Source organism: Helicoverpa zea, chromosome 27, assembly GCF_022581195.2.
Source record: "Helicoverpa zea isolate HzStark_Cry1AcR chromosome 27, ilHelZeax1.1, whole genome shotgun sequence".
NCBI classification, from domain to species: Eukaryota; Metazoa; Arthropoda; class Insecta; order Lepidoptera; family Noctuidae; genus Helicoverpa; species Helicoverpa zea.
Genome location: NC_061478.1, coordinates 3894608 through 3917884, shown reverse-complemented (window position 1 = coordinate 3917884; position 23277 = coordinate 3894608). Strand labels below are relative to the sequence as shown.

The 23277-nt window shown below is 35.9% G+C and overlaps 2 protein-coding genes and 1 pseudogene across 5 annotated transcripts; all 3 read left to right on the top strand.

The window, feature by feature from the left end:
• LOC124643511 lies at positions 1 to 6959 on the top strand (annotated as a pseudogene).
• Positions 6960 to 11107: 4148 nt separating this feature from the next.
• On the top strand, positions 11108 to 16256 carry LOC124643519 (androgen-dependent TFPI-regulating protein-like). 4 transcript variants are annotated; one of them, XM_047182524.1, is made up of 5 exons: positions 11108 to 11290; positions 13037 to 13208; positions 13718 to 13864; positions 14499 to 14719; positions 15580 to 16256. In XM_047182524.1, the coding sequence occupies exons 1-5, from the start codon at positions 11283 to 11285 to the stop codon at positions 15764 to 15766; spliced, it is 735 nt and encodes a 244-aa protein (XP_047038480.1). In that variant the 5' UTR covers positions 11108 to 11282; the 3' UTR covers positions 15767 to 16256. The 4 variants fall into 4 exon arrangements, with proteins under 4 accessions (XP_047038480.1, XP_047038481.1, XP_047038482.1 ...); XM_047182525.1 differs by having other exon boundaries at positions 11113 to 11290; positions 13111 to 13208; XM_047182523.1 differs by lacking the exon at positions 11108 to 11290 and adding an exon at positions 11328 to 12609.
• Positions 16257 to 17783: 1527 nt separating this feature from the next.
• Positions 17784 to 21583, top strand: LOC124643572 (all trans-polyprenyl-diphosphate synthase PDSS2-like). Its single transcript, XM_047182601.1, has 2 exons — positions 17784 to 18273; positions 20166 to 21583. Exons 1-2 carry the CDS (start codon positions 18022 to 18024, stop codon positions 21129 to 21131), a joined length of 1218 nt encoding a protein of 405 aa, XP_047038557.1. The 5' UTR covers positions 17784 to 18021; the 3' UTR covers positions 21132 to 21583.
• The last annotated feature ends 1694 nt before the right edge of the window (positions 21584 to 23277 follow it).

Below are 23277 nucleotides of genomic sequence, written 5' to 3'. Positions count from 1 at the left end.
ATGCTTATAACGGCACCAGCCGCTTACCCGGCAAGTCGCGTCATTTGATAAAAATATTATATCTCTAGTGTTTACATACGGAAAATCAAGGTAAATAATACTATATTTGTATCTAATTATATACAAAATTAAACTTAAGATATAACTGTGTTTATTAGTGAGTAATTTTAGTGCGAAAAAGTGGTTTTTAGTGGTGTTTTTATAAATATTGTGTAGTTGTCATTTCTGTAACGTCAGCGAATGATTAGGTTAAGTTAGTCATTTGACAGATTAGAATTGACGTATGGCCGGGTGTACCAACCTACATATGTTTTTATTATCTTTATATTATCGTGTATTTATGCTACTTAAATTGATATTAATTTATTTGGCTCACTGATTTTATCAATGTCTGATCTAATGACTAATAATGCTAGTAATACCTAAAATAAAATCTGTTTTTACAGTCGTTTTATATTGTTGGTTATTACAATTTATTATAATAAGGTAGATGTCAAGCAATAGAGCAAAAGGTTGACAAAAATGATATTTTTTTAACAAAGTGAAATTTTAACTGTTGATATAAAACTAAACAGCTGAATTTTAATGAATGTGTGAACATAACTTGTTGCCAACGGAATCGTAAACTCAAGTAATTTTGAGCGGTGAAACTCATACATAACTTTCTCTTATGTGAGTGCATAATATGTGTGTGAGTTCACTTGACTATCTCTGCGACTGCTGTGCATAGGGCCTTGTCTTCGATTCCTGGGTTGTGTCGAAATCGCTTTGTTGGTTCTAAGAAAAGCAGCTCGGAGTCTGGAAATGTGGGTGCATTTATCATCATCTTCCGAGCCTTATCCTAACTATGTTCAATGTTGGGGTCGGCTTCCAGTCTAACTGGATGCAGCTGAGTACCACTGTTTTACAAGGAGTGACTGCCTATTTGACCTCCTCAAGCCAGTTACTCGGGCAACGCAATAGCCCTTGGTAAGACTGGTATCAGACTTACTTAAATGCATGTACCTAATAATTATTGAACACAGATAACTTAGTTAGCCATGAATTGTCATGGCTGACTAATTCCTATAAATTCATGTCAACGTTTAAAGTTGAACTTTGACCCACAGTTATAATTACTGTATTATCTAAACGTGATCGGAAATTATACATGATAACTACTAACTAGACGCTGAATGGCATTGACACAACTAACAATTATGATACACAGATAATAGTATAATACATTGTGATACTAGCTGTTTTTCCGCGGTTTCACCCGGAAACTAGTGCCTGTACCGGGATAAAATGTAGCCTATGTTACTCGGAAAGAGTGTAGCTTTCCAACAGTGAAAGAATTTTTACATCGGTTCAGCAGTTTCGGAGCCTTAAGAGCTCTGCCTCACTAGGACGCCATGGCGACGTCGCCAGCGGCTCAGGTCTGGCTACTTCTGGGATCCAAATGTCGCCAAGTCGAGTGGCCATGGTGTCTAGACAGTCAATTGTATACGTCATCGCTGAAGAAATCGCACGCTGACTGGCGACCACATTGGCGACTGAGTGAGGGAGGTGCACTCTACCGTGTACAATATAGTGGCAACCGTGGCATCGTCGCCAAGCTGCCAGAGTAGCCAGAAGCCACGTAGAAAACTGTAGCTCGTGGCCACGCTTCCAATTTGGCGACGTTGCCATACCGTCGCCTAGTGAGTTAGGCACCATACGTTTCAATACTAACTACTTGGATACGTAGCCGGCGACGTCGCCATTGGCGTCCTAATGAGGCATAGCTCTAAGGCTTCAAGTCAAAAATATTTGTTTTTTAATACATTAGATAGAAGTAAGGATTATACAGCTCTGCAGGTCCCTAAGTATATCTTCGCTTTGAAGCAAAGAACTGTAGCTGCGCAGGACATATTATAGTGCACAAACATTTGCAGACACAGGTGCACTCACTATTCCTTCACTCTCATAGCGCGATGGGACGGCAATCCGACACGACTGGAGAGAGATCAGGCGCAGGACCAATATTAACGTGCTCTCCAATGCACTGGTGGATTAATCACCAATTTCCAGAGTATGAGCTGCTTTGTAAAAGTTTCTTTCGGGATAGAAATTTACTTACTTATGTGTTCTGTTAGAAAGAAAATAACTTTTGATATGTTCTTATCATTTATAAGTTGACCTGTAAAATTATGAATCAGCATAGATAATGTAAGAGCCGATAGTGTAATGTAACGATAATAATATGTTATCGGTTATCGAGAGTTCAAACTAACTTTATAATATAGAAAGACTTCAATCATAATTCTAAGTAAATATCGGTCAGTGTTTTATAATGCCATATGCCACGTAGTAATTTTATGCTTGGTTTGTGTTGTACTGTGGCTGATTTTATAAGACAAGGTTGAGACGTAATTTTGCGGACTTTCAGAAATGTATATGTTATGGACCAAGTGATAAATTGAGCAGTATACATAATGCCCGGTCATTATGAAAAATGCCCAATATGAGAGCGCAATTTGATAATAATTATTCAAATAATCAAATTGACCGGGCACTATACATATTGCCCGTGACCTTTTGGGCAAAGTAATACAAGCAAAGTAATAACATATTTATATTCATTTTTTTATTGTTATTGCCATTTAATTTAAAATAAACTGAATATTAAACCACTTAAATAATCAGCCTCATGATTTGGATTAATTATGAAGGACTTCTGCCTTAAAAATCCACTAGTTTTTGCATTTAGAAGTTAAGGAAAGTCATATTTAAAGGGCCCTTATTAAACAGGCTCCTTTTTAATATAATTATTCTCCCCGAATAATGTATGTTGCCTTCTAAATTACTAAGTCAGCCACAATTAACAAGCAACTAAATAATACTATCTCAGCCACTCGTTATATAAAATTTATTTATTTAGCTTCTATTTTTTTAACTCAGTACGTTTAAAATGTAAGCAAGCAACATGCAGCAAGCATGGCTTCTGTCACGGCTCCGGTGCTGCGGGGCTCCGGCGGGCGGTCCCATGCGAGCTTATCGTCGCAGATGGTTTTCACGCTCACCGCCGCAGCTTCGGCTTGCTGGCCGCCTCGCCCCTCCACACTTACGCGGTTTTGAATTGCACTCTAGGGGTAGGACAGACAAGACTACGTGGAGTCGGTTTTGCAGCGATACGTTTTCGTCACATCATCCTCCGAGCCTTTTTCCCAAACTATGTTGGCGTCGGCTTCCAGTCTAACCGGATGTAGCTGAGTACCAGTGCTTTACAAGGAGCGACTGCCTATCTGATCTCCTCAACCCAGTTACCCGGGCAACCGTTACGTGGGATACGTTTTCGTCACTAACTTCAATTTTTTGCTTTATTATCAAATTGCCCAACTGTCATGTAGCAATATAATAATGCCCGTGCAATGTGATAAATAATGAAGTTAAGATAGTTATTAATCATTTGGCCCGATAAAGCTAGACATTAGTCATAATGCTCGGGCATTATTAATAATGCCCGAATTAATCACATGGTCCATAACATATATATGCGATTTGTTATTGTTTGCTAGTGAACCAGAAGATACATAGATTTGTATTACAGTGACGTACACTGGTAGAAACTCGTTTAGAATAAAATAAAATAATTAAAAACGGAAAATCCCAATCCAAGATACTTACCAACTTCACTAATTATAATGTTTCAATCGTCGAATCATTTCTGTCCCATAAATTTTTTGGTACATCAAAGACATACATATTTAAAGCTTATTAGTTACTATTTTTTTTTTTTATTATATGTTGAAGAATCAAATACTGTTAATTATAAACTTTCTGTAAATACATAAGAGAATTTTAATCTCGCAAAAGTGTGACTTGCATTGCAAACCTGTTTGTACTGCATACTCATGTTTTGAACAAATAAACGATCTTTTCTTTAAGCGACAAAAGGTATAAAAGTCTCACCACTAACGTTTGATAGTACCAACTAAAAGTGTCTCACCACTAACCTTCTCAACTGTATAGTTATCGGCACGAATCTTGAGCCTTGACCTTCATATTTGCGCAGAAGTGATTTATTACCAAAGAACCAATCCCGAGTGACCAATCACCGCTTTAGCCCGTCCCCGCGCCTCACTTCATACCACAAAAGGGACCCAATAAATTACTTCTGCGCAGGTGAAGGTCAGAGCTCAAGATTCGTGCCGATGATTACACCACTGCTTTTCTTTAGTTTTCAGCACCATGTCACGACAAGCCTACCTTCGTATCCTGGTATATACGGCCAGTATAATCATGTATATAGGCAATATGTTCTACATGACGTGGGTAAATAGGAATAATCCGGTTGTAAACGAGCAAGTTGAGCAGTTTAAAAGTTTGGAGCTGCGGTTCTTTACTACTTGGACTTATGTGAGTATTTTTAGCTTTCTTTGTTTTAAGAAATAAAATAAAAAATATACAGACGTTAAATATTGCAGTAAGAAGCTACCTACATTATTATTAGAAATATTCTCTGAAAAAATGAACGGAACATACGTAAGATTGGCACATTAAATGTAAAATTAAGGGTCCCTTTTCTCTTGACTCAGAGTTTCCTGAGCATAGTATAGTGCATTGGTATTTTCTTACTTATGGGTAAATGCGAAAGTAACTTTGAGCCGTTTAATTATATAGTGCCATCTATGGTAGTGCTTTTTAGATAAATTGTGACTATTATAAAGTTATTACTAGCCTACTTTGGAGCGGCAAAGTGTCTGTCTTACTTTCACGCCAAAACTGCTGAACCGGATAAATGGAATTAGACAGGTACTCTGGTAAGCCTAAAGATTGAGCAAAGGCTACTTTTTACCTGGGACTTAAGTGAAACTGTGGGAAACAGCTATTCATGTTATGTTAATAAAATGTATTTTTTTATATTCCAGTTATTACAAGTAGGCTACGCGATATTCGCTCTGGGCTGTGATCTCTTCATAGTGAAGAATGCGAAGAATAAAAACTACAGTCTACCATCACCTATCACTGATTTTAGAGAAATTATATTCTCTGGACTGGTGTGGCCTTGTACCATGGTAAGTTATTTATTTAATGCTAGTTATTATCAGTTAGATATATAGATTTGGCCAATATTCCATCAAAATATTTAGCCGACAAAAGAGCACACTGCTAGCATATGTTTGCGAACAAAGGTTACAATTTCGTGGACATTTAAGTTATGTTCGCATTAAATAAAAACGAAAAACCAGATTTTTACAAAAACAAGTTCAGTTTCTAATTATGTACGTACATATTTGAAAAAGTTTCCTTTTTGGAGAGTGAAACAAAAAATGAGTACCTACTTGCGGCGTAAGTCCACTCCCAGCATTTTGTATTATGAGCACAAAGGTTGCAATATCAGAAGGATATATTGAGATATTGATATATAATTATGGTTTATATACTAAACTAAATATTTGTACGCATAATTGTTAAGGAATACGAAGGACGCGAAAAGAGTGACAAAAACGCGCTCTGTCAGATTGTCTAACAAGGACGTCGGATATTATGGTATTGTCTCATGAAATAATTTATATTAATGTTATCCCAATAGTTTGATTTCTTTGGCCATACCCTTCAATAATACTTACATCAAAATCCTCCAAATTCCAGGTAGTATTCACAATATTCTGGGGCCTCTACACCTACGACAGACGTCTAATCTTCCCCGAGTTCCTGGACGCCGTCATCCCGCCGATCTCCAACCACGTCATACACACCATGATAGTGCCTGTCGTGGTCTGTGAGGTGGTGTTAAGGCCCAGGAAGGCACCGGAGAACCATGCAAGGAATGTTTCGCAGCTGACTCTGCATTTGTGTGTTTATTTCAGTGTGTGAGTATTTTAATAAGTATTTAGTCTATGTTTAATATTGTCTCTCTTTGCTGCTATTTATTTCACAATTAACAGAAATCTGATCTCACCACCAGGTCCTGTTAATTTTCATCTCCACTTTGCTCTATCTTCTTTATCTATTTGACCAATACTCTAAAGAAGAAATGCGTAAAAACTGAACCGCTTTGACGTTTCACTGAATTCTTTCTCTGTTGGGAAGCTAGACTGCCTCCAAGCAATATAGGCTACATTTTGTCCGGGTATGGGACGAAATACCCCCAGGATACGGCTAGAAATCGAGGGAAATAGCTAGTTTTACATAAACTGCCTTGTTGTGTGATCGCACTTTCGACTTTCGAGCACAAATGCGATTCCTGTCAGGCTGAAATCGCTTTGTAGGTTTTAAAACTTGAACCCCGCCCTGAAAGCATTTCGAAGTCTGGAAGTTGTCTGCGTTCATGAATACATATGTTTTTTTTTACCTAGTCAACTCTCTACTTATGTACTTCATTTAATATGGGGCAAATTTCCCTCCTCTATATTTTAATACTAGCCGTTTTCCCGCGGTTTCACCCGCGTCCCGTGGGAGCTACTGCCCGCACCGGGATAAAATATAGCCTATGTTACTCGTAGATAATATAGCTTTCTAATGGTGAAAGAATATTTAAAATCCGTCCAGTAGTTTTTGAGTTTATCCTTTACAACCAAACAAACAAAGTTTTCCTCTTTATAGTATTAGTATAGATAATATTAGTACAGATAAATATATAAGTATTACTTACCTATTATTTTTTCTTTTCCAGGTTATACTTCACATACATAGAAAGAGGTATTTGGCTGTACCCTATATTTAAGAAACTCTTTGGTACAATATACTTTGTTTTTGCTATAGCGGCCATTGCTGCATTATTTTATATATTCTATTATATACAATGGCCGATTACAAATATGATTCACGGTTCTAAGAAAAAAGTGGAAAAGAAAAAGGCAAAATTAGAGAAAAAAGTTAAATGATTTTAGTAAGAAATGTAGCTAATTTAGATAAAAATTATGTTTGAATTTAGATAATTTATTTTTGGGTATTGTATTTTTTTGTATTTTTATTAAAATCATTTAATTTAAGTGTTTTTGTTTTTATTTGTGATCCTGATTTAATATTGTACAAAATCTGCTAAAGTTTGTAGGTACAATGTACGTACATACTCATACATACGTTTGTTCCTCTTTCACGCCAAAACTACTACATATATAGATTTTTGAACATTGTCAATATAGCTATATGCTACTGTTTACCTAATTGCGGGGAAAAGATGCCGTTGAAACAGCGGGTGGAAGAAAGCTAGTAGCACTAATGGAGATAAGAGAGACCATCGTCCACATGTGCTTGAGACAGTTCGCTTTAGACGCGGGTGAAACCGTGGGTGGGTGACTACAAGTAATGTTATAATTTAGATTATGAGAATCCATCAACCAGCTGTCTGACATAGTAATAGGCATGATGACAAATTTTTAAATTCCTTTGTATGATGTAGGTATACGTCTATTTTATATGAAAAATCATTAATTTTAAGAAAATGCGAAGTTTTTTTATCAAATAATTGCATTTTTCTCTGTCCACTTTGAATCCGGCGCGAAAACGCTTGTCAGTGTCATGTCGTCACTTGTGACGTCACGACTGAAATTACAAGACGCAAGTAAACAACGCTCGTGCAATAATTAAGTTTTTTGTGTTATTAAATATGAATTCGAAAGGGCATAGGTGTTGTGAGGTCCCCCAGTGTAAGAACACATCCGAAACAATTCCTGATGAGTTATTTGTGTACGTTCCTCACAATAAAAAAATACGAAACAAGTGGCTTAAACTTGCAAGGCGAGATTCAAAAGCAATATTGCCCAGGGTACAACTTTATTTTTGTGAAGATCACTTTGATGTAAGTTATTACATAGTTCTCTAGATTCTAGCATAGTTTATAATGTAAATAACTATTTCGAGGTTAGGTTTCATCTCTCATTGTTTTTTAATTAAACTAGTATACTTACATGGAAGTTTTAACATTTCTAAATTCAGCTGAACAAAAATCTTTATTTGATGCCAAAAACTTTCCCAACATTATGATATCAATTCTAGGCAAATTAGCGCTGTTTGCCTTGATAAATCCGGGCTCCATAACTCGTGTTATAAACAATTAATTAATTAAAAACAAAGATCGCAGTGGAAGTTCACAATAACGAAATGTGACGTTCGCGCGCTTTCGCGCGAGTTGTTTTGAGAAATGACGTCACGAGCTCTGATTGGTGTTCAAGATATCATGGCGGATTGCCTTATTTCGTAATTTTATTTTATAAAAATACATATTAATCACATTATTAATAAAGAAAACAATGCGCGTTTTATATTCCAAGCTTCAAGTTTAATTTAATAAATATATTATTTTAATGATTTTTGATTACTGTCATCATGCCTATTATATGGAACCCGAAGTCTTGAAGTGGATGATTACACCCGTGCATCACCCGTGCATCGGAAAGAATGTCAATGTCGGTCCTGCGCCTAATCTCTCCTGTTGTCTCGGATTGCCGTCCCATCGGGCTATGAGAGTGAAGGAATAGTGAGTGCACCTGTGTCTGCGCAAATACTTGTACACTATGATATGTCTTGCGCCGCTGGCTGATCTCCTTACATAATAGTCACAATAGATGACAATCGCCCTGGGGCCCGATTCTCCTAATTTTACTAGCGAGCATACGATTCACATTCGACTGCGATCCAATCACGACTCAATTACGATTGAAGCGTATGTGGCATTCCGCTATTTTTTCTTTGAAATAAACGTTTTTATTCTTTTCTATCATTCAATAATGAAACATTTTGTCTGCAAATGATGTACGATTGCAAAATGACTGTAGAGCAAACTACCGTATAGACCAAAATCACCAAAATAGCCATCATGCCATGAGGCCATCATTTGGAGACGAAGCTACTACTGGATAAAGCGAGTTCTAGACACACGGCAGTGTGTCCGCCAAGTTCGAGCAAAAAAAGCGACACACCGGCCGTGGGTTATATTACACGAACCATTTCGGGCCAAATTCGACCCCCCTATAACTCAAAATCTATTTTATTTACGCATATCAAATTTCTAGTATCTGTTAAGATCCTCTCACTTATCTAAAATACAAAATTTCGTTAAGATACCTATTGTAAGTCTTGAGATATTGACGTCAGAAAATCGCTATTTTTACTATACACTCACTGACTGACTGACTGACTCACTCATCAAAAATCTAGACCACTTCCAATGGTCGCATTGACTTGAAATTTGGCATGGAGGTAGGTCTTTATGTCAAGGTAAACGGAAAAATCTGAAAATGGCCAAGTGTGAGTCAGTTTCAAAATAATTCAGATTATACCCCTAAGGAACTAAAACGAACTAAATTTATCTATATTTATATTATATATCTTCGAATGGTCGTACCGATCTGAAATTCGTTACAAAGGTTTGTATTTAGTCAAAGTAAAGTAAAAATCTGAAAACGGCCAAGTGTGAGTCACTTTCGAAAATAACGAATGTGTAACTTTGATCCACGAACATAATATATGATAACATGTCATGTCAGTCAGTTGGTAAATCTAGTCCATTTAGTTAATCTAGTTCATTTCTTTGTAAGAAGCATAGTGCATATTCAAAAATCTGAAAGATAGTATAAAGGAGACATTTCCTTAACTAACTTAATCATAAGAAAAAAATAAAATAAACAACCTTACAAAAATAAATGAAATCCCACCCAAAACAAAAATGTGAAAGGCTGCCAAGTTCGATAATATGGGAATGCTTCGCCTATAAAAGAAGTGAGATCTGAATAAGTACCAAGTTTCATATACATACCTCAGTTAAAAATAGTTACTTTTTAATGATGTTACTTGGCAAGTTTTAATAGAAAATTATATACTTGATTCATTGCATTTAGTAGGTTTATAACAAGGTGTGTGAAAACTTGCCAAGTAACATTATTAAAAAGTAACTATTTTTAACTGAGGTATGTATATGAAACTTGGTACTTATTCAGATCTCACTTCTTTTATAGGCGAAGCATTCCCATATTATCGAACTTGGCAGCCTTTCACATTTTTGTTTTGGGTGGGATAGATTTTACAGTAGCTGATATTAGTCATATTATTATATTTTAATCATATTAAATCAGAATTTGGCACACCGTCTAGTTCTGATAACGAAACCTTGCTCTTATAACGTTTTATTGAACTCTCACTAATTATCTACTTCATTAGATACCTACTAAATTAAAATATTAATTTTGAATGTAGGCATTAGATATAACTTCATAACATCAGCTCATACTTTATTTAAACTCAATGGGCCTTACTACAAAAACTTTAAACCCTGTTTTACACTTGTCTAATAAAATTTTAGCTGCAAAATGAACCATATGTCAACGTCATAATTTGTCATTTTTTTAGACAAGGCATAAACTGACGTTTAAAAGTTTTTGTGGTAAGACGGAATAAATTTTATTTCAAATTCTTTGTCTTTCGAAACGTCAAGATAGTAGCACTCTTTTAAAAATATTGGGTCCTATAGAGAAGAACCGACAACAAATTATGTACCTACACTATTTTTAAAGAAGAAAATCTTGAAACTCCATAGATACGTTTCTCAAAGAAGCAATAGTCTAAGCTTAATTTTTTATACAACATTCTTTCACGCAAAAACTACTACTATTACTACATAATGGATTTTGATGAAACTTGGCAGTAATTTAGCATATTATTAGAAGAACGTCTAGGATAACTGTTTTTCTCCATGTACGGGAAGTAATTTCCTCGTGACGCAAAACAACATATTAAATGCACGAGATATACTGAAAAAACGGCCAAGTGCGAGTCGGAATCACGCACGAGGGGTTCAGTACCATCATTTAGAAAATGATCAAAAAATCACGTTTGTTATATGGGAGCCCCCCAAAATGTTTATTTTATTTTAGTTTTCAGTATTTGTTGTTATAGCGGCAACAGAAATACATCATCTGTGAGAATTTCAACTCTCTAACTATCACGGTTCATGAGATACAGCCTGGTGTCAGACGGACGGACGGACAGAGGAGCGAAAACAATAGGGTCCCGTTTTACCCTTTGGGTACGAAACCCTAAAAACAGAGGTATTTGAGTAACAGTTTAAGGAAAACTTTTCTTTCACGATTAAGTAAATAGATAAATAAATGAACATAATGGTTCAATACATTTCCGTTATCGGTAAACCAACTAGTTTGATTCTAGTATCGCTCGCGTTCAAACGTGCGCGGGCGCCGGTTATTATTATTTATAAGTAATAATGTATGGGTTTAATTAATAACGGTGGAGTCCAAAAGTCATTTAGTGTAGATAAGTGTTTGAAATATTTTTATTTATAACATCACGTGGATTTTAAAATGACTGCGTAAGTATTTATTTGAATTTGTTTTCTTTATTTCGTTTCTAATAGTAGTTTGCAATCCTGAAGATCCTGGGCATTTGTTTTTACGTTTACATCCTTGGCAATCGTTACAGGTAGTCAGAAGCCAGTAAGTCTGACAACCAGTCTAACCAAGGGATATTGGGTTGAGGAGATCAGATAGGCAGTCGCTCCATGTAAAACACTGGTACTTAGCTGCATCCGGGTAGGCTGGAAGCCGATCCCAACGTAGTTGGGATAAAGGCTAGGCAGATAATGATGGATTTGTTCGTTCAGATATCTAGAAGTTGTGTTCAAAAGATTTGCTTGTCTCCGAACTTGGTTACTATTGAGTTCACAATAGTCCAACAAATTAAGAACATATAACATTGATGTGTTGAGATGTAAAATGTCTAACTTCGGAGCCGAGGTCTGTGTCTACATTCTTCTTTTATAATATTTCCTGAATATACATGCTTATATATATTTTCAACATATTAAATCATTCTAGTCAACAAAAATATAAACTAAAATAGCTGTTGTCCTCGACACGAAACACTGAATTAAAATCTTATTTTATAAGCGTGCTATTAGCGTTATTTTTATTTCATTACGTTATGGCTTTTTTCTATCGATTGCATAATATATTATAAGTAATTAATTCCACGATGGCCTCGCATGCAGCATACTTTTAAACTATATTATTAAAACGATGAGGTATTTGCTGGTATCATGCCGACTAAAAAGCTTGATTAGATTCACGATTACCTTCAAAATAAACTATCAAACAACTATCGGGCTAGATATCCGCCAACAGTTTTTTTTTAAGGAGTGTCTATGGAGTTTCTTGCCGGCTCTTCTACATGAGACCGACTTTTTGGAACCGCGCAACTAGTGTGACGTTTCATAGGAGCCTGCAAAGGCCTATTTGAAGTAAAAATATTTGACTTTGACTTTGAGTTTAGTCTGCAGCATGCGAGGCCAACAGTGTATGTGAAACACTGGTAATTTTAAACGAAATAGGAGGAGGTTTTCAACTCGGATTTTTCTCTATTTTTTCGATCTGAATATAACAAGGAGTATGTATATAGTGTATATTGTAATGATTGGTATTGAATTAAACGTACGCAAATTGCATATTAATGATATAAAGACGACCCAGGCATTGACCTTTTATGAAGTAACTGTTATCGTTAACTGGCGTATTATGTAATTGAAAAATGTGTCATTGTTTATATTTTTTATGCGGATCCGGATGATCATGGTTCCGGTTCCCCCACAAAACTGCAAACCATGTAAGTGCAGAAAAGTTTTATGATACTATGGTAAGGTATGCACTATGCAGTTTTTTGTGTAACTTGAATAGGTAAGCTTCTTTTCCTATAAAAAAGACACTAGGCACCATCTTTAGGCTGAGTTGTATTTCTGAGAGCTCCTGCAAACTGTAAACTTTTAGTCGGCTAATAATTTGATCGCACTCAGAAATCAGCTCGTACATAGCATACATACATTATAGTAGAGAGCACATGGCAAGATTCAGATAGCCGGTATATTAGATACTAACTAAAAAGTTTACTTGGATTCACGTTAACCTTTCAAAATTGTAAGTCAATGATCGTTCGACAATTTACTCAGCAGTTTGCAGAGGCTCTAAGCCCAAAAAACAAACCTCAAGAAAAAAAATGACATAGTCTTAAAACCATTTTAAAGGGTTTTCAATAAAAACTTGTTTTTCCATCTTCTATGTTCCAGCATCATGAACCACCACATCTACTTCCGTATCCTGGGCTACCTGGTGACCATCACGATGCACGTATCCAACATAGTGGTGATGATGAGCTCTTTCCACGGAGAAGTCATGAAGAACCAGCATGTGAGGCACTTCAGTGAGATGCAGTGCTTCTTCTTCACTTGTTGGACTTTTGTGAGTGTTTATTCTTCATATTCTCAAATTTTTGGTACTTACTGACAATTTAAAGCTTAAAGTAACTCTTGTCTACGGAACAGATGTAAGCAAAATCTAAGTAGGTAAAATAAGATCCAGGCTGGAAGCCTGAGAAAAAATGTAGGCTATATTTTATCAAAATGTTCGAAGTACTTTGTTTCCTTGAATCACGAATTGAACCGCGGGACATAGCTAGTCAAAATAAAAGGTGTATTTTCTCAAGTCGGGAAAAAGTATTGCACTGTTAAGCATCATGGCTTGAATATATTTTTTTAAACCATAGCAGATAAGTTTTACGTACGTCCCATGAGTAATTGAAGAAACCGCTCAGCTAAATGAAAAGTAGCTCATTAGATTTCCTTGATAAATGGCTTATTTTTTCAAATAGTACTAGAAGTTCCTGAATTGAGCACGTTTAAGAAAACACATAAACTCTTCAGCTTATGAGTATATGTAGATAGACTAAAATCTAATGTGATCTTTTTCAGACCTTCCAGACAGTCCATGCTTTACTAGCATTATACATGGACATTTTGACTTTGAAGAACTCCAAATCACCTGACTTCAAACTGCCCAAACTCTTCGTCTGGTGCAGAGAAGCCTTATTTTCTATACTTGTTTGGCCATCTACAGTTGTAAGTATATCTCATCATCATCAATATCAGCCTTTTTATCGTCCCACTGCTGCGCTGTAGCCTCCTCTCACACAGAGAAGGATTGAGCATTAACCACGCTTGCTCAATGAGGGTTCGTGATTTCAGACTTTATTGGCCAGGTTTCCTCGAGATGTTTTCCTTCACTCTTTTAATCAGTTTACTGGTGTCCAAGATATACTAAGAAAATATATACTAAGTGAGAAAAGTTGCTTGGATCAGTACTTGCTTAAGGCTGTCTGAAAAAGATCGCTCTTAGCGACAAGACAGTCCGTCACATACTTAAATTCTTTTAAAGATCAAAGATGTAAAAATTGGTGCACATAAGTTATCATCTCCCGAGCCCTTTCCCAAATTTGTTGGAGTTAGCTTAAAGTCTAACCGGATGCAGCTGAGTACCAGTGTTTTACATGGAGCGATTACCTATCTGACCTCCTAAACCCAATTACCCGGGTAACCCAATATAAAATTGGTGCACATAAGTCAATCTATTTATCTGACCGGGAATCAAACCCACACACACACTCATACTTGAGAGGTACTTTACCAACCAGACCACCACCACCACAATCACAATACTCACAAAAAAAACTCAAAATCCACCTTCTCCTTCCAGCTAGTCGTCACAATCTTCTGGTCGCTCTACCTCTACGATCGCCAACTGATCTTCCCCATGGACATCGACCTGGTCATCACGAAGGCTTCCAACCATGTCATGCATAGCTGCATCTTACCTGCTGTATTGTGGGAAGTCATGTTCAGAAGAAGAGAGGCTCCGAGGACTCATGTGTGGCGTTTGATGCTGGTTTGGTTGACTGCTGTTGTTTATTTTACTGTGTAAGTATATTATAAGCCTTTTTACATTTATTTCATCATCATCATCACAGCCATAGGACGTCCACTGCTGAACATAGCCCCCCCCCCTTAGGTCTCCACAAATACCTGTCGGAGGCGACCTGCATCCAGCGTCTTCCGGCGACCTTTATAAGGTCGTCTGTCCACCTTGTTGGCGGACGTCCCACGCTGCGCTTGCTAGTCCGTGGTCTACATTACATTTATTTATATGGTCTTAAATAGATAACTGTCTTATATGGAACAACTTTGGGTCTTCACACTTGAATAGATGAGTGTTTTTTACGGAGTAACTAGCTTCCGTGGATATTATAGATGACTATCTAACGTTTTTTTTTTCAAATCGATCTTATTATATTAGCTCCTGAGATTAGTGCATCAACATAAAGAATCGAGCTCTTCAGCTTTATAGTGTTAATATAAGTAGACGATTTGATGCAGTACACACAACTTGAAGATTGTGTAGAGTCCGCGCCAAATAACATTTCTGAAGTTAGCCAATGATGTGTTACACATGCCCAATAGATTTTTGTTCATATTTTTGGTATGTTGTGGAGTCAACAGTGCCCAACTTCGGACAAGCTTCTTAACAATATGTGTACTCCTTGATACGGCGCGTTTTGTGAGGAGGTTTCTGTCTCTGGGACCCTAACCACCAGTACCTTGGATCCTGTGTCCGATATCGGTGGCCATATATTTTTTATATTTTTAAATGTTTTTGAACCTACCATGTGTACGAATAAATGAGCAAGGACTCAACCAACTTCAGAAATGCACAGATATTTGACGTGAACTGTATATTGTATTAGGTAATACAATTTTAACCATTTTTTTTTCTTTTCCAGTTTATTCTTCGTGCATGCATACAAAGGCGTATGGGTGTATCCCATATTTGGACTTCTTACTGGATCAATATTTTTCTATTTATTTATAGCGTTTGTATTTGCTATTCTTGTTCCTATGTACTATTCTCAATGGATGCTAAATTCTTTGATATGGGACTCAAGAATTATGTCGAAGAAAATTACATAAAAATATAGGTATATTTAGCAACATATATTTTGTATATTATTTAGTAGGTACATTAGATAGATAATATTATAGCTGTAAGTGGTGAAAAAAAATATTTTTAAGATTGTGTAAACTATTGTGATAATAGATTTAAGTATGAAAATAAAATAAATGTGTTGTAATGCGGTCTCGCTAATCGATTACCATACTTATGACTCTAAAATATAGACCATAATGATTTGAAAGAATCACAAGATACGTTAGATGGTAAATACTTTAGTTAAGTTTCTTTTTTGTATTTTGTAGTTTAATCATAAAGTGAAAAATAAATAATATTGTTAATAGTTTAAAATAAATAAACCGTACCTTGGACCCTGTGCCCGATGTCGGTGGCCATCTATTTTTTTTACATTTCTAAATATATTTTTTATACTTAATAGGTATTTAAAAATGTATGAAATATGTTATTAGATGAATAAACGGAAAATTAATGAACAAACCGTAATAGGTAGTTTACGTGTTTGATTTATGACAACCTCATTCACGACCAAGAAACTAGACTAACTCTAACTACATCGCACCAGCTCCAATCATATTAAAAGTATTTATTTATTTAACTTTATGCAATCCTAAAATTACAAAGGCGGACTTAATGCCATAGGCATTCTCACTAGTCAACCTTAGGGTGATGCAGAGATAACATGGCAGGTGCATTAATTACTTAAAAAAGACATGGTATAGGACAAATAAAAAATAACAAAATTGGATACTAAATACACGCACAAGTATAGTTTGTGAGAAAAATGTTGATTCCAAGCATCCAAACTTTCACGGTATTAATATAAGTGTGGTTGAAGTATAGGTCCAAACAGGTTTTTATCTATCTCTTATAGTTCGGCCATTCAGAGAATGCGTTCCTGACACGTCGCGATTGAACTGACGACGTAATAACATTCATTGATTATTGATATAATAATGTTGTTTTAATGCTCCTCAATTGTTAAAACGGTAAACAACCAGCAAAAATATTTTTATCGTAACTGCAACGCCATTGCAAAGTTACGTCGTCAGTTCAATCGCGACGTGTCAGGAACGCATTCTCTGAATGGCCGAACTATAATAACCTTATTTTAACCAAAATGGGTCAGCCGTTTTATGATAGGTAGAGTTGAGTCAATCAAAACGTGAAATTAAGTACCTACTAAAAATAAATTGTGAACTAAACTACTCTTAGGAATATACCTACTTCTTTCCCTTTCAAAACATTTCGAAAAGTAGAGTAGGCCTTATTACAATAAAATTAAAATGATAAAAAATAAACAATATTAACGTAAACTAAAACACGTTACACAAAACTGGTTACACGGAGAAATTCATTCAAGATAGTAATAAAAAACTTACCGAAGAATCCGTTAAATCCAGTTTAATTTGACCTATTAATTCACTAGAATTCTACATTGCTAAGGGTCTCACTAAAATGGACATTGTGACGTCTTGACCAATTTCTTTTGTAGTTCATAAAGTTTTATGTAAGCCTTAAGTGAATGGAATAAGGTTGAAATTAGAGTGTGTTGAGAGACAGTTGACGGTAAATGAAGAGTGGTTTCGAGACTAGTTCAACGCTACTTTCCACTTCACGGTCAAGAACATTGTGTGTTGCCAGGTTTTGATTTTCCTTTAAATGTGGGAATATAGATTTTTATGGTGTGCTGTAGTGTATTAGTGTTCAATCATTATTTTTTTTAATTTGGGTGCAGGCAAACAAAATGTACCTACCTACACCCAAGTTGTAACTACTGATAGCGAGAAAAATATTGTTAGGTATATTGTTTTTCTATTGTTATTTTGTAACAGTTGTACCTACTTAACTCTATTATTTTTGAAACAAAATACTTATGTAGGTATGTACAACTTTTGTTTTCAGTTCAAACAAAAAATATTTTTCTATTTCTATTTTTCCTACCTGGCCAAGTAAGAAAAAGATACCTAACCACTGTGTAATACATACCCAAACATTTGCTAATTATCATCGAAAAACATGCAGCACCCGTATTAAGGATGACAAAATAACATTAAAATCTCCAAGGACAACAAACAACCACCCGACAACAACAAAAATAAATACCCACCCAAAATCGGGGGAAAAAATCATTCAGAACACACCACACCGTACAAAGATTTCACCTTACACCACCATAGCGTTTTCAACCTCCACACAACACAGTCGCTACCTGTGCCACAAAAAAAAAAAAACAAAATTAAAAGTTCAATCTGTCATGGCGGTCTCTTACGCCGTTTCCCGCGTTTTAAGACGAGCATCACCGATCTTTTACCAAAAAAGATTGGAATCGACTGTCGCGAGTTTGACGAAAGATGAAATTTTAATATTACTGAGGCCTCCTTTTACAAATTGGAGTAATATTATAAGAGATGCAGAGAAAGTGGTCGGTTATCCGACGTCTTTTATGAATCTACGGTGTTTGTTAAGCGATGAATTCGCTAATATGGCGCTTTATTTAAGGAAGCTGGTGAGTTCTATTTTTTAAATATTTTTTTAAAATAGTTCTTAGTTTTTTTTTTCTATGTTGTTTTGTTTTTGTTGTGAGTGAAAAGGTGAGAGTTGTGCGGGGTCTTGGGTTCGATTCTCGGGTCCGGACGAAGCTAAAAATCATCTATGTGACCATTATTTTTAGCAGTAGCTTTATCAGGATTGATTACTTTCATTAACTTCAATTGTAACATAATGAGATAGGTATAGGTAATAAGAATTTATTCTAAAATGCATATGGCCTTACTACAAAAACTTTAACTACTGTTTTACACTTGTCTAAAAAAAATGTGGCTCCAAAATGAACCATATGTCAACGTCATAATTTGACATTTTTTTAGACAAGGCATAAACTGACGTTAAAAAGTTTTTGTGGTATTTTTTTAGACAAGTGTAAAACAGTAGTTAAAGTTTTTGTAGTAAGGCCAATAATGTTTTACATTGGTCTATTAGAAAGAACCCATTTCTAATTGAGGCTAATTACTAAAGTGTCATTATTGCTATTACAAGTGATTCAAATTAATTATATAAATTGTGCAATGTTGTCATTACGATTATAGCCCATTTTCAACCGACTTCCCAAAAAGGAAGAAATTCTCCATTCGGCTGTATTTATGTTCCGAGATTTTTCGAAGCCTCTATCAATACAGATGGTTATATTATATTTGCCATGTTTATCAGTTCAGAATCTGACCTACTGTTTAAAAATGTTAAAAACGTAAAATTCACTTTTACTATCCAAGATCGATAAAAAATGAAAGTATTTTGGAAAGCCTCCTAATATATTCACATTTTATACCATCTATGATTCATAACGTACAAATTTAGACCAACGTGATATTATTATGGCTAAAATATGAACCGGTTTCGACGAAGAGAGTAAGAGCGGAACTTTCACGTGACTACAATACTTGGTTTGTAATATTAACTGTTTATATACTCGCTAAATGTTAATAAAAACATTGTGAACGAAGTTGGAAGCGAAAAAATTAAAGATTCAGAGTAATTGAGAACCTCCTCCTTTTTGGGAAGTCAGTTAAAAAGACTAGACTAGCGCTTGGATTTACGGGGTTTCTTAATAATGAGTATGTATGTTAACAGAACTATGAAATCTGTCACTGGACTTAAGTCATTCCTAAAACGGTATCCAAAAAACTACGTAATGTAATATGTGGAAATCGGCTAACATGTCTGAAAAAAGTTTGAGTCTGCTTTAGGCATAAAGTTTAGTATATCAAAAGATTTCAGGCTAATAGTATGACAGTGAAAATAGGTCATTCTCGTTATGTACAACCTTATAAAATAATTGGTAATTTTCTGAGTACCTAGACATTATTTTCGAAATCTTTTCAAGGTATTTTGTTGTTTAGTGTAATTTTGGTATCATTATCAAAATTCACGTGTTTATGTTGACGGTTATATTGCTTAACTTGAGCAACTGTTTGATGGCTATACTATCTATACTAATATTATAAAGAGCAAAACTTTGTTTGGTTGTAATGGATAAACTCAAAAACTACTGGACCGATTTTAAATATTCTTTCACCATTAGAAAGCTATAATATCAGCGAGTAACATAGGCTATATTCTATCCCGATGCGGGCAGTAGCTCCCACGGGACGCGGGTGAAACCGCGGGAAAACGGTTAGTCTTTCATATGGTATCAAGATAGTGACATATACTGTAATTTAATTTGTAGGTAGTTCCTTTAAACTAAGCGCAATACCATTCATTTAAATTAGGTTAAAATAAAGCACTTTGAAAACAATCCTCAAAAGGCTCGCTTTTCGATTTTCTCCCCAACTTTTATATGATATAGCCGAATAATATATTAAACTATGTACATATTTTTTTTAAACTCTTTGTCCACAGGTCGGGAGCAATCACCTAGTAATGCAGACAGCAAAAAACGTGCTCTACGGTGACTCCAAGAACCTGCAACCCTGGGGTCTCATCATCTTACTCCTCTCGAAGTCTGTGAAAACCCCTAACTACACTCCTCAAATGAAGATCAATGAAGAACAGACCAGGGTGCTAGCAGAACTGACAGAAATGATGAGAACAGGCCATCTGATCCACCGAGGAATAGTCAACGTACCTTTTGCTAAAAGATCCAAAGATACAGAGTCAGCTATCTTTGGCAATAAGATTGCTATTTTATTAGGAGACTATCTTTTGGTAACTGCAAATGGTATGCTTGCTAATTTACGAAACTCTGATGTGTCTTACATTATTTCTACGGCATTAAAAGATTTGTCTGAAGGAGAATTCTTTGGGGAAAGAGATGAACAGAATATGCCTATACCTGGTAAGCCTGAGCCAAGTGGTAAGGACTATGAAATTACTTTTGATACTAACTCTATTGCTGTCGATGATGTGTTAGGTAAGCCTAGAAAGGAATGGACAGCAAGAACAGTTTATAACGGCGTCAGTCTTTTAGGCAGAGGCTGTCAATCCGCCATGGTTTTGGACAGACAGAATCGAGAGATGCAAAACTTGGCCTACCAATTTGGATGTCACGTAGGCCTAGCGTGGCAAGCTGCTACAGAAATTCAACAGCTAACTTCAGACAGTAAGGAACAATTTTGCTTGGCAAGTGCTCCTGTACTTTTTGCTCTAGATAGTAATCCTAATTTGTACAAGATTATTTCTCAGTCCAAAAATGATGTAAAAGATGTTGATTACGAAGATTTGAAGTTTAATATTTTGAAGACTGATGCTGTTGATAAAACTCAGATGCTTTACGAAGAACATGCTAAGAAGGCCACGGAATATATTGATGGGATCGGACAAAATGAGTCCGTTGATATGATTAAAAAGTTAATTAATACTTTTTAGTGTAAAGCTGTTACTAGAGTATTTAAATAGGAATTTTGATTGTAAAGTACATTTCGATGATCATGTAATATTTTTTAACCACGAAACGTAAAATCACTTATTCGGAGTATTTTTGTATACGTCGTATATATCTTTATATCACTTTCATTTGGACAATAAGAAATGGGATATTATGATTCATGGTTGATAAATTATTTTTAATTGTTTATTTATGACGTTAGTTTAATTATGTGCAGGCCAGTTTTATCACCTTTGGTGAGGGAATTATTTGACAAATAATTTCAAACTTGTGACCAATAAAGAAATATGTAAGTTGGAGGTCTATAATCTCGTCTTCCATGTAGATTATAAGTTATGTTTATATAAAAAAAAATGAAGATATATAAATATATTTACACGAACGTCATATTGTTAAAATTTATTCTTAATAAATACTAAAATAATATAACATACATTTTCGTTTTATTTTACTCTTAAAAAAATACTTTAAAATATTTTTCAAAGAACCGCGAGTGAATATCTTCTCTCAGCTAAAAAAGTCGCACCCAAATCAGTTCGTCCATTCGAGAGCTTCAGTGCTACTGACAGACACACATAGTTTTCAATCACATAACACCTTTTAGCATCGCTGGTTAAAACATAATCTTCTCATAATTATATTATGACCACGTCACACCAATATATCTGGGACAATATTTTTAACCCACTTACCCACCGAGACGATCACGATAGCTGTACAAAACTGCTATTTGTACATAGATGCCTTAATTATAGTAACGGTCGGTTTGAGGCCTTGACCAAGTAAAGTGCTAATTATGTTATGTCCTGCCGATAGTGGAGTAGGTATATTGTCATAGTAGTTAGTTATATTATAGTCAAATGAGAGAACATAATGTACTCTATCATCCTCCGAGCCTTTTCCTAATCATGTTGGGGTCGGCTTCCAGTCTAACCGGATTCAGCTGAGTACCAGTGCTTTACAAGAAGCGACTGCCTATCTGACCTCCTCAACCCAGTAACCCGGGCAACCCGATACCCCTTGGTTAGACTGGTGTCAGACTTTCTGGCTTCTGACTACCCGCAACGACTGCCAAGGATGTTCACTGACAGCCGGGACCTACAGTTAAACGTGCCATCCGAAACACAGTCAATGGTGTCTAAGATATACACACATCAAAAGTGTCTAGGGATCAACATATATTTTTGCAATAACTTTTCTCCTGATTGATATTAATTAAAATTTTCTTTAAGGATTCATCAAATAAAGTGTTTTCGTTTGTCACAGTAACGATAAACCAAGTCACCTTTGCACTAATAAAGAAATTTGCCATTTTCCTAATAAAGGGATTTTTGACATTTGAAACACTAACACAAAAGTTCGAAAAAAAAGACTGAAATAACAGTTTTCTTTAAAAGTTTATTGGGTAACTTAAACAATTAATAATCCGTGTTTCTACCGCGAACACTAACAACACAAGAACATCGGTTTGGCATACTCAAAATGAGTTCATCCAAATCACGATGTGGAATGGCCGCCCATGTTCGTTGCAACAACAAAAAAAGGTCTTCTTGCGACTGGATACCCTCCATATTCGGCAGAGCTCTTCTCTGTAGCATATCCCATGCATGCTCAATCGGGTTCAAGTCTGGCGACTGAGCAGGCCAGGGCAGGACATTGATGTTAGCTGCCGCGAGAGTCTGTCTTACAACTCTTGCGGTGTGCGGTCGTGCATTATCATGCATTAACTGAAATAAGGGACCGATTTGCACTTGTAGAGGAACGATGACGTCTGATACAATCGTCTCAGCATAAATTTGAGCGTTGAGGTTGCTTCTGATCCAAATCAACTCAGTTCTTCCGCCGATCCAAATACCCGCCCATACCATGATGGTTCCACCACTATAAGGATGGACTTCCTGGCAGGATTTTAATCGCTGTTGGCGTCCAGGGGTTCTCCAGTGTCGTATACGTCTTGTATCCGGTCTCATACCAAAACGAGACTCATCAGAAAAGCACACGAAACGCCATTGTTCTTCTGCCCAATTTCTGTGTTCAAGAGCCCATTGATATCGAATCCTACGATTGTGCATTGCTATAGGTGGTACCCGTAGCGGTCTTCGGGAATGAAGGTTCACTTCATGCAAG

What these genes read in the sequence shown, in the direction of transcription:
- LOC124643519 (XM_047182523.1), top strand. An exon ending in TTGTTTGGCCATCTACAGTT is followed by an intron (nt 13,865 to 14,498) that starts GTAAGTATATCT and finishes TTCTCCTTCCAG; the next exon opens with CTAGTCGTCACAATCTTCTG. An exon ending in GCTGTTGTTTATTTTACTGT is followed by an intron (nt 14,720 to 15,579) that starts GTAAGTATATTA and finishes TTTCTTTTCCAG; the next exon opens with TTTATTCTTCGTGCATGCAT.
- LOC124643572 (XM_047182601.1), top strand. Translation starts at nt 18,022, where the DNA reads ATGGCGGTCTCTTACGCCGTTTCCCGCGTTTTAAGACGAGCATCACCG. An exon ending in CGCTTTATTTAAGGAAGCTG is followed by an intron (nt 18,274 to 20,165) that starts GTGAGTTCTATT and finishes CTTTGTCCACAG; the next exon opens with GTCGGGAGCAATCACCTAGT.